Below are 12,108 nucleotides of genomic sequence, written 5' to 3'. Positions count from 1 at the left end.
TGAAATATTTTGTTGGTAGGTCCTAGAATAGATTCTGTGTTTGACTCTTTAAAATAGTGATTTTTTAAAAAACATTTCTTTAGTAGTGGACCCCATTCCCAACTTTAAACAGAATGAAATCTTATGTAGAAGCCCATTATCTAAGACAGTAACGGTAAGGGAAAGATATAAAATTGGAAGTGAGTAGGTGGGAGGTGAGGTTGTGCCTTAATTGGCCTTCCTTAACTCGAGAAGAGCTTGCCACCTGCAAGGATCCCCAGAACTCTGGGAACACTGAGTAAAAGCCTCTTGTTCAAAAAGAGGCTTCTAGAGCCAGTTCTGAAAAAGTTCTGGGGCAGGGGGGCCGGGCTCTGGCTCCAACCTTGAACAGGCAGGGCGCTGCCCCTTCTGGACGTAGTTGCCTATGACGAAGGGCACTGCTGCTTCAAAACACAAAACCAGACCCAACCTGTTTGCAAGTCACTCTTCGAGCTCCAAGTACCTGATGGAAGGAACAGGTGGTGAGCTATTTTAATTAGTGGCAAGTACCTACTGATTGAGAGTAGATCCTGCTAGAAAATCCAACTGGCCCTTGCCTCTCCTTCCTCAAAAATTGCGTGGACATTGCCAGATGCAGGCCACTTACTTCTGTGTTATTAACAATGCTGAAGTTACGGCCTGCTTAGACCCGTTACTGATGTCTCATCGGCGAACCTCATGGTGACTGTCATGTTCAGGCGGCCAGTCTGATCCATTCTAGTCCTCCTCAGCCTTTCGCTGAGACAGGTGAATTCCCAGAAGACATTGAAACACTTTTATCTTGCTGACCTTAGTATTTGATAAGAGCCTCACCGAAAGTGGGCAGAATGGTAGTCCAGGATGGGAAATGAGTCAGCAAACACACTCCGCCATACGGAGCAACTTGGATCTTAACTGTTGGGCAATTTGATGGAGGGTGGCACGACCTAATGCTCCTATTGCCCGTTCCTCTTAACCGTGGGCCAGCAGTGCTGGGTTGAGTCATTGCTTTCTTATAGAAGAGGGTTGGTACCCCTTCTCTTGTCTGGTTTTGGGGGGGATGCTTTTAATGAGGAGGACCTTTGGCAGAGAGGGCTTGGTAGGAACAGAGGTTCCATGTGATTGTGGGAGATGGCAGCAATTTGTGGCTACCAAAAAAGACTGTATCAACAAGCTTTAAAGATCCTGGGCTCCTGGGGGAGAAGGGCATGTCACCTCCATCCAGTGGATGTGTGTCTGCCACCACCCACTCGTGTCTCAGAGCGCTTGGCCATCCAGTAGGCCTGGGGGAGGGAGGGACGGACTGCAGTTACTGATAAAGATTAGGGCGTCTTTGCTTTCTTTTTCACCACTTTATGGCTTATTTGCCTCGTTCTAGATTCTGTGCCAGACCCTCCTCATCTTCCAGGAACAAGAGACACGGGTGTGGTGCAGTGGAATAGGCATGGGCTTTGGGGTCAGATGGACTTGGTTCAAACCCAGCAGTCATTTACCCCTGTGTGACCTTAAACCAAATGACTGAACTTCTAAACCACAGTGTCACTTCCTCTTCCACCCAGGCCAGCTTGGAGGCTGCTGGTGACCTCTGGGCTTTATGCTCTTGGTGTTGTTAATGAAGAATTCCTTATTTGGGGATTTACAACTTTCCCATGAGGAGCCTCCTTGCTCATCCCAGTAGAAAACTTTGCTGGAGAACCAGACCTAAATTTGAATCTTGGTTTCAATTACTTGACCTGAGTCTTGGATTTTTTCATTTGGAAAATTGGTATTATGATGCCCCATAGGGTTGCTGAAGATCGATGAGATAATGCTTATAAACAAAGTGACCATCACTTAAATGTTTTTCTTCCATTAAAAACACCTATGTGTTGGGCCCTCAAAAACTAAACCCTCCCCACACCTGCCTCTTTCCATTGTTTTATTACCACAGTAATCCAGATGCCAGTGATGAAGTTGGAACTCTGTCCCAAGGGACGAGAGAGATGAAGACAGGGTTTGGGGCTTTGTTTTCCAAAAAAAGTCCCATTAAAAAATCTAGAAAATGGGAGCTGGGGAATTAGCTCAAATGGTAGAGCACTTGCTTAGCATGTGAGAGCTAGCAGGTTCGATGCCTGCATTCTCCACAGCTGAATTTTATGCAGGGAGGGCCCTGCCCATCTGGGTCAGTTTACCCCAAAATGGCGGCTGTGCAGTGAGTAGCTGGGTGCCCCTAGTGGGGTGCCTACCCCAAGGGAGAGGTGGGGTGGGGATGGGGCCTTAAACAACAACAACAAAAAAGAAAATATATGAATTTGGTCTTTCCAATACACTTTGAAACTTTGCTTCCTTCATTTTAGCAGTGGTGGTGGCCGCATTCAGGAGGAATTGGGGAGAGTTAGGAAAGGTGGCAAACTCATGTAATCTTTAGAATTTGTACAGATACAACATAAAACCCAGAAACCATAAATATTTTGGCAACATAAAAATTAAATGTTTCTGCATGGCAAAAATACCACAAAGTAAAAAGACAGACATTCAACTGGAAAAAATGATAATAAATATATAAACAATAAGACTAATTTCTTTAATATGCAAAGAGCTCTTTTAGGTAATTAAAGTAATGAATGTGTGTTTTTTTTTTAAAGATTTTATTTATCTGTCAGAGAGAGCACAAGCAGGGGGAGCGGCAGAGGCAGAGGGAGAAGCAGGCTCCCTCCTGAGCTAAAGGCAGTCGCTTAACCGACTGAGCCACCCAGGTGTCCCTGAATGTATTGTTTAAAAAGGCAAAAGATGTGAATAGGAAGTTCACAGAACAAGGAATTCAAAAGGCCAGTCAGCAATTCAAAATGTGTAACCTTACACAATAGAAGGAAACCCAGTTTAAAAATGAGATACCACTTTGAGCAAGGGGGTTGGCAAAGATTAATTGCCACATAACATAAGACCTTGGTGAGAACAAAACTCAGCTGTTGGTTTGCGGGGATATCGTTGAGAACTTTCCGGCATGAACTTGTAGGCAATGTCTTCCAAATTAAAAGCATACATCCTAAGAACCAGCAATTCCAACTCCTTTCTCTGAATGTGTCTGTTAATAGCCTCTGCTGTCTTTATAAAATAAATGTGCCTAAGGACACCCAAGAAACATTAGTAATGATTACTTTTGGTGTGTGGAGAAGAAAAGAGAGATTTGATTTTAATTTTTCCCCCTTTTGTATTGTTTGAGCTTTTTAAGAAATCAGATGTTTATATTTTACTACTTTTAGAAAGTTAGTGTTCCAGACATAACAGCATGCTCAACAATGAAAGAGACCTTATTACCTCAGATCTGACGGTTTCATATTATAAATTGGTTGGTACTCAAACATTTTGTTTAACAAATGAACCATCAATGAGCAAATGCAATAGGAGGTGTTTTCTTAAAATGTTGTCTCAGATAGCAGCCATAATTCAGCAGAATGATCTCTCTGGACCTTACTGGGTCCTCTGTCACATGGCTGTGCACTTGCTTAAGAAACCTACTGTAAGCACGTTTTCCTGCCCCAGAGCCTTGCTCCCACCCGTCCAGTTTGATGGTCCCAGGCACATAGATGTGATGCTCCTTCACGACCCATCACACACTCCCACGCTGTCTGCGCTGGGCTTCTGGAATGTCCTGGAAGGTTCACAGTAGAGGTGGGACTTGCACAATGAGTAGGTGTAGGTGGGGATTGGAGGGGCTGAGAAGAACTACATGATCAACCAAAGGGGAAAGAGTGGACAGTGGCCGTTTATTGACGGCTTACTGTGAGCCTACATATTCACACATAATATGTTCTGTATTTCGTGTCAGCCTCATGACCCCTGGGAGAAGTCAGTATTATGGGCCCTGTTCTACAGGGGAGGTGACATGCTTAGAGGCCACATAGGGAGTGAAGCAGCTGAGCTGGAAATCAAATCAAAGCCTGTTTGCCCATTGCTGAAGGCCCAGCTCTTCACCCCTGCTCTACAGGGGCCTCTCATGCACGGTGTGGAGCTGGGCACCAGGAGAATGGTCTGTCCACTGTCCCAAGGGGGGGTCACCTTAGGATTTAGCTCTAGGAGTCATGGTGCTGGGCCTGCCCCAGAGATACTAGACCCTGGAAAGCATCCAGTCCTAGGCTGTGGTAATTGTGATCCTGTGTGTTTGCAGACGGGGGTGCCGGGGAGGAGGGATGCCGAGAGAAATGTCTGTTCCGGTGGAGTCTGAAAAGAAAGCAAGGGATGACATTCCTTCCTGGGAACGGAGGTCGGGCTGGCCTTGAATCATGACCCCTGTGGTCGCCGATTCAGCGCATTGCGTGTGTCCTAGGCTGCAGAGTGCTGAGGCAGGCAGTTCGTCTTTGATTTTCCTTTTCATCCCCCATGACAACCACCACATAGCTTTTCCTGCAGTCTGGCTGGGTTCCCACTGCCAGGAGAGGCTCAGACCTGGAGTGCCTGGAAAAGTTGCCCATGGCCACAAGAAGGGCCGAGTCACCCCTGGTGGGGTTGAGGTTACTCCAACTATCGAGCACCTGTAGCTAGTGGGGTTGGGAGGCTCTCCAGATGTCAGGGAGGGGACAGGGAATTAGCGCCCCTGAGGAGGAACACTGGAGTCACTGGGACAGATGCCAATGACTTTTCTTGGACAGGTTCCTTCAGTCCCCACTGGTGAGGGTGATTTTGCTTTTCAGTCTGAGAGGCGGCCCTAACTGTGAAGCCCAGAGGTCTCCAGTGTGAGGACTGGGCCATGAGTGGATGCCTGGATGGCTTGTTTCTAGTACTTACAGAGTGTGTCCTAAGTTCTTGGCACCATGTTGGGTAGTTGAGGCACATTATCTAGTTTTTTGCCTCACAACAACCCCCTGAAGTCAATGACGTTCCCATTTCAGAGGTGAGGCGGCCGAGCCTCAGGAACTTGGCACGGCCAAAACGTGGCCAGATACCAGACAAAGGTAATGTGGGCTCCAGAGCCAGGCTGTGCATGTCGCCACTACCAGACCACAGGTGTGTGGAGGCAAGTCCCACAGAATCTTGGCTGGATGACACCCCTTTCCCCCAAGTTGCCCCTTCGGACTGTAGAGGCTATGGGTAGTGCCCTCAGGGAGCTGAGCGGAAATAGCTTTTCTCAGGGCCAAACAGTTAACTGCTGCTCAGAGGGCCTGGGCGCAGAATGGACCCTTGTTGGCTCATTTCGGTCAGAGCGTTTCCCTGCCCCGCTGGTCCATGCTGCCTTAGCTTCAGTGGCCAGTCACCCAGTGGGAAACGGGCTGAGCATTGACAAACATGCCAATAAGAGAATTCCCTAGGAAATAACACTGTATCCTTCCGAGACGTTGTGTGGCAGGGCCGTGGAAAACTGGTGGAGCTTTGCTCGTAGGGGAAGGCTGCTGAGAGGGTGAGCCCACCTCCCCGAGCCCTTGCCAGCCCCGCCAGCCCCCAGCCCTGGCCGGGCCTCTGCGCCTCTTCAGCACTTCTCTTCCGTGCCATACAATGGAGCATGTCCCTGCAGCCAGCTGTATTATTGTCTAGAAGCTGGATGTTTCTTGTCTACACTGCTTGTTTCCTGGGGAGAAGGGATAGTGCCTTCCTGGTGACACCTGAAGATCTGCACCCACTTGTGTTTGTGGACTCTCCCCGTCCCCCCTCTACCCCAGCTCTGGGGCCTGTCTGAGTGGAACAGCTGAGTGGATACCTTTGGGTCAGCATTCTCTCACATTCTAATAAGCCTGGGATCTTTTTGGGGGGCACCTGATTGGCTGATTTGCTAGGCCTCTTAATTTATAGCTATTTGGACCCCATTCACTTCATCACATGACCCTCTCATCCTGCCACAAGACATTGCCATCATTGTACGCAGACATTGAAAAGTAAATTCTGTATGGGGACCACTATTTGACTGAAAGCCCAGGGCCCCATAGGCCTATAGCGGTGCCCTGGGTGTCCTGGAGGCATGAGGAACAAAACTGAGGTGTGGACTCCTGGGAGAGGGCCTGAAGGGCCCCTTGAGCCTATGGGGACTTGGCTGAAAGCCCCCGAAATAACTGAGCTCTTGTGAGGGGGCGGGCACCTCATAATTGGGTGTAGGACTGTATCGTTGTTTGCGTGAATTCTTAAAAGTAATATAAAAGTGCTTAGCATGACGAAACAGAATCAGACCATACATAAACGTCTGTGGTAAAAAGTAAGAACCACTGGCCACCCCGTCACTGGGAGGTGACTAGTGTTTATGGAGGGACTCATGGGTTTTAAGTCTTGGCCTCTGGGAGGATCTTATCTTTCCGGAACTCATAGCAGTCCCTTGTCTCTGCAGAACACGGAGAGTTCCTGGCTCTGGACCTCGGAGGGACAAACTTCCGTGTGCTTTGGGTAAGAGTAACAGACAATGGGCTCCAGAAGGTCGAGATGGAGAACCAGATCTATGCCATCCCCGAGGACCTCATGAGAGGCAGCGGCACCCAGGTAGGACCCTCCTCAGAGTGGCCACTGGGGCTCTGGGCCCCACAGGCGCAGATGCTGCCCTTTCTCTGGTCTGGAGGGAGGAGACCCTGACTGAGGCTCAGATTTTCCGTCTTCTCCCTGCCTGGTGATCCCTTTCTATGGCTGGAGGTTGAGTGAGGCATCTCCATTAGGAGAAGTACACACGGACCAGAGAGCCGGGAGCATGTGTGTGAGACCCCAGGGTCTGGATGGGCCGCAGCGGGTGGTGTTTTGGTTTGCCGTGTCTTTGGAGGTCTGCTTGCACGGGCTGACTAGTGATGAAAGCCTGCTGTCGGGAGGTTGGACCCACCTGCTGGACACCTGTGGTTAGTGGTGCCATCAAATGGCAGGTCAGAACACACGATTGTGGTCTGATATTCCCGCCTGCTACTGTGGTCGTTCTGCAGCCCTCTGTCTCACACTTGTTACCACAGCATCATAGGAAGATGGAACTTGGCCCTTCAGCTTTGTGGTTATTTGCTCTTTCTCTTCTTGCCTATCTAAAACAGAAGAGGCATTGCACACAGGGGTGGAAACCTACTGAGAAAACATCAAAATCCAGCTTTGGGGTGTCTGTCCCAGCTGGTACTGCAGTGGGCACCGTGTGCTTCCACATTGCCCCAAATCATGCTTAGTCATCCCCATATCTCTGTGGCTTCTAGAGCATCTAGACAGTAAAAGGAGTGGATAGAGAAGAAATATGAAATCCAAGTAAGAATCCTCTCAGTAATAGCCAGGAAAAAAGGAGAAAGGAGGGAATTGCACTGTGGTAATCTCCAAACATGTATTGAGCTTCTCCTGTGCGTGGGGCAGTGACCCTTGCTGGGAATCAAAGATTCCCGGCCTGTCCTCTCCTGGGCTTACCGCACAGCTGGACCACCAGGACACAGAGAAAGCAATAACGTGTTGAAGTGGATGAGTAACCCTCAGGAGGTGCTGACACACGATGACCTGTTGTGTGACAGGCAGAGCAAAGGCTTTTTGCCTGCATTTCTTTTTATCGTCACACTGGCCCTATGAGGCTGAGTGCCTCTGTTATCTCACTTTATAGATGTCGAATTGGGTTTTCAAAGACTGAGTGACTTGGCCTTAGATCATAGGGGTGGGAAGGGCCAGAGTCACAACACAAAGCCAGATTGATGTGTTTGCACAGTTCTTGGGGTCTCTGTCCACTAGGTAGGCTGTGTGATGCGGTCCATGTGAGAGTTACGTCCTGGAATTAGGCAACATGGTGGTCCTGGATCCCAACACCCTACCCCTGCTTCCAGAGTAGTAGGCCCTCCCTGAAGGCACTGGTGCTCCTGCACACATGAAGTCCTGTGGCGCAGGCCCTTTGGGGCCTCTCCCTCTCTCAAGAGTTCCCCCAGGAGAGCCCTTCTACAGAGGGGACTCTTCCTGCCACCGCTCCAGAAGTATCTTGCCGGTTGGTGGGTGACAGCCACTGGTCCAGCATGATTCTCTGCTCTCGGGTGTCCAGGGAGACTGGTCTCCCCTTTTAGCTGCTCTGCAAAAACCTTCCTTGGGATGTTCTTCTGGTTCCTTCTTCAGCTGCTTATCCGTCCATGGGTTGGAATCACTGAAGACATTCCTGGATGATGGCACTTCTGTAAGGATGACTCCCAGCTTGTGTGCTGGTTAGTCTTGCTGATTTTCTCTCCAGCATGTACTCAATAAAAGAGCGAATAGAGGACATGAAATCCAATAAGATGCCGTGCCAAAGTGGTCACCTTTTAGGCCTTAGGGTTTAGAAGGGTGGAGCCTTCTTATTCCTGGTGTACTGTTCTTCCCACCATACTGGGTCCCCTCTTCAAAAGGGAATTTCAGACCAAGAGGAGGACATGTGGGGGAGAGACTGCCGTTAGAGTCTTTATTTGTCCCTGGGGACAGCTCTGAGGGTAAACCTGCTTTCCTTGTTTTCATGCTGGGGTTGAACAAGGGAGGTGAAGTCCCTGAGACTGTGGGATTTTAGCTCTATGGGGGTGGTCACATAGCTCCAGTATACATAAACAATGTGTTAGTCCAAATTAAAAAAAAAAAAGTGAGACCCATCTGGAAGAAACTATAAAGCTATTGTGATATTTTACAAGTTTTGAATAAATGGAAAATTGCTATATAAAAATGAAACATAAAACTAGAAGAAAGTATAGGTGTTTATTTCACCCTAAGGAAGGGAAAGAATACTGTGCTTAAAAGCAGAAAACAATTGGTCAAAAGACTGGAAGAAAATTCATAGTGGCCCTTTTAAAGATTTTTTTTTTTTATTTATTATTTATTGAGAGAGAGAGCAAGCATGAGTGGGGTGGAGGGACAGAGGGAGAGGGAGAAGCAGACTCTGTGCTGAGCAGGGAGCCTGACGCGGCGCTCGATCCCAGGACCCGGAGATCCTGACCTGAGCTGAAGGCAGATGCTCAACCGACTGAGCCTCCCAGGTGCCCCTATAGTGGCTATTTTAGTGGTGGAATTACTTTTTCCCTATATTTTCCTTTTCTTTTGGATAATAGGTGTCAATCTTTTAATTGGAGGAAAACAAATGGATTTTAAACATAAAATTTAGTTAAGATCAAGACCAAATCACCAAGCCCTGAACTTGCAAAGATTTCTGAAGATCTGTGAACTCTGGCAGTACGGATCCCTGGATAAAATCTGTCTTCTAGCACACGAACTTCCACTTGAGAGCAGTGAATTACAAATTGTAATAGCAGCCACTTTAGATGTTTAAAGTGTATCTTGTGGGAAGGGGAGTGAGCAGTCTCAGACCAATAAGGAAAAGGAATCCTTTTCTAACCTCATGAAATGGCGCCCTTTGAGCCTTTTTATGGCAGGAAGGTGTTAGCTCTTTCTCCCAGTATCTTATCCTTAGATCATCAGCTAATAGAAGAGGAGATAGTCTTCCAATTAAGGGAGCAGATAGTCACCTCTTCCCTTGTGTTAAAGAGGCATAGGTTCTTCTGAGCACTGTCCAGTAGAACTTTTCGCAATGTATCTGCCCCTTGCAAATATGTTAGCTACTAGCTAGCTACTGGTGGCATTGAACACTTGAAATATGGCTAGTGTGATTGAGGAAGTGACTATTACATTTTTTAAGATTCTAAGTGATTAAGATAACCACAGATGGCCAATAGCTACTGTATAAGTTAGTACCCCTTCACTGCCTCTTCTTGTTGGTAGCACAATTGGAAAGGGAGCAGTGGATCGGGGCTGGATGAGGGAAACCATTTTGCTTTTCCCCTTTCCTAAGCTCCCCCTCCCTTCATCTCTGATGATTGGCCTTCTCTCTTTACACAGCTTCTGCCACTTCCTTTGTTTGGATAAAGACTATTTTTAGTGAACATCATTTTGACTAGACTACCAGGAAGAAGGTGCTGGGAATTTGGTCATACTGTAAATTTTGTCTCTGGTCAGCTTCCCAACCGAAGAACAGAACTTTGTTGAGTATCTGTCTAGAAACCTTATGTACATATTAAAATACTTGGCTTCTTCTCAGGGTAGTTGACACTTATGTATTGGTGATCCTCTTTGCAACAGAGCCTTGTTGTTGCCTAGCCTTTGCTCTTGAGAATGTTTTGGTTTGGAGATTGAGGGTTTCAGCATCAGCTGAGGTTAATTTTGCATGTGACCAGACAGGGACAGGATCAATGCAGGAAGTTGTTACAGCTGGCCCCCTTCTAGATGGGGTGGCCTTGTCTTCCTGGATTGCTCCCAGGAAGCATACCTCAGACATCTGGGGAGCCAGTGGGGCTCCTAGTCTACTCTGCCACCCCCAACCTCTCAGTTCCTTTGTAAATGCAAATACTTTTTGTTAGTGCAGTGGTTCTCAAAGCACTGCTTCAGGATCACCTGGAGGGCCCCACCCCTACAGTTTCTGATTCAGCAGGTTTGGATTTGGACCCTAGAATTTACATTTATAACATGATGGTGGTGATGTTGCTGGTCCAGGACCAGCAACCCCTGGGAACCCCTGGTTTAGTGGAATCCTCCTTGCTTCTGTCCAGAGAGGAAAAGGTATATTCTCATCCACCCCCCTTGGCTTTTAGATTTTGCCATCTGGTCAACCTGGCTCTTGGCATCTACTTGGTCTCTTTGGACTCTGCTTACTTTTTGTACCAGAATGCCCCTGGCCTCAGCCTGTAAGCATCTGGAGGGGGTCACTGCCTCTCTTTGGGAATGCTGAATGGGAAAGAAGGAAGCCATGGGCCTGTGGGCCTTGGGACTGATTGAAAGCCTGGATAATTGTAAATACAGCTTTTTCTTAGGAGCTGTGGGTCCTGCTTGGCATGGTCACAGTTATAAGGCTGCCCATCCACAAAACCCTATTTATTCTTCAGTGCTCTTCATGGATTCACTTGGTGTTTTCATTTTGAAGTTAGAAAACAAAGATAACTTCTTTAAATGTTCCTGGGAAATGACTTTTCCAGAATGGAAGAAAAATATAAGACTTATTTTTGTTAAGTTCATTCATAGAATGCTAACAGAATGTCCCATTCCCTCCCTAATCACAAGAGACAGGGATGCTAGAATACTTCTTGGCAGTGAGATGGGCTGCCCTCCCTGGCAAGACAGTCAGCTGTGCACCCATGTCAAGGGGGGGTTCTGACAGAGCCACCAAGGGATGTTCTGTTCCCAGTGTATGTGACGACTTTCTTCTGATCAGCTTTACCTATGATTTCCCCTGCCTCTCACAGGGTTTTGACAGTGGTTTGGATAAGTGGTTTGAGTGGAAGACAGTATTTAATAAGCACTAACTAGTTAGTGTTAAGCCCTTCTGTGTATTGACTCACTTAATCCTTTTGGTAACTCTGAGGGCAGGTATAGTTTTCACCCACATTTTATAGATGAGCAAATTAAGACTTCAGAGGGGATACACATCTTGTACATGTTCAGCTAGTTCCTTTCTGAGCTTAAAGTCTAGGTATGTTCTTAATTTCCATGCTATTCTCCCTCCTCACTCATCTTCTTGTGTTGTGTGCTCTTAGCTGTTTGACCACATTGCAGAATGCCTGGCTAACTTCATGGATAAGCTACAAATCAAAGACAAGAAGCTCCCCTTGGGTTTTACTTTCTCATTCCCCTGCGTCCAAACAAAACTAGATGAGGTAAGATGAGTCCTTTAGACACTTTTGTTGTTCATTCTTAGGGCTGGGAGGTCTGGGATGAGCCAGCTGCTTCTGTGGTTTTAGAGGCAGCTCTGATGGTTATATGAATGAGGCTTGAGTATTGAGAGTTCTGTCTTTGTGGGTGGGTGGGTGTGTGTAGGTGTGGGGGGATGGTGAAGAAGTATCAGAAGTGGGGGGAGGGTCTTTACCACTCATCCCTCAAAGGACAATATGCAACCTCGCATATGTTGTACATTATCCTCATTCCTTGTAGGGAACCAGGAATGGGAAATTAGGAACTCCTTTGATGTTGCTTTATCATGATAAAGCTCCTTGGAAGAAAGAGGTCTGGGGAGTTAATGATGAGAGTCTCTTATTTTGGCATTTCTAAAGCCTGTTCTTTCCACTTCTTGGGGGCAGTAGATCATGAAGGAATCATTCATTTAATCTTCTTTCTGGGGCTTCGAATGGGTCACATTTTCTCTTTCCTAGGCTAATCAGGAAGCAGTATGAATATTTAAGCACGGTTGTAGTTTAGCTTAGCTCTGTGGTAGGAGGTCTC

General features: G+C 47.3%; 1 protein-coding gene across 2 annotated transcripts in view; it reads left to right on the top strand.

The window, feature by feature from the left end:
• HK2 (hexokinase 2) overlaps positions 1-12,108 on the top strand; it is a 61,439-nt gene that overhangs the window by 29,081 nt on the left and 20,250 nt on the right. For both annotated transcript variants that reach the window (XM_027621289.2, XM_027621290.2), the window contains 2 exons: positions 6,287-6,435; positions 11,427-11,546. In XM_027621289.2, the coding sequence (XP_027477090.2) occupies positions 6,287-6,435; positions 11,427-11,546 (269 nt within the window). The remainder of the gene's footprint in view (positions 1-6,286; positions 6,436-11,426; positions 11,547-12,108) is intronic.

The sequence above is a fragment of the Zalophus californianus genome, chromosome 8, assembly GCF_009762305.2.
Source record: "Zalophus californianus isolate mZalCal1 chromosome 8, mZalCal1.pri.v2, whole genome shotgun sequence".
Taxonomy (NCBI): Eukaryota; Metazoa; Chordata; class Mammalia; order Carnivora; family Otariidae; genus Zalophus; species Zalophus californianus.
This window is presented reverse-complemented; position numbering and strand designations above follow the sequence as displayed.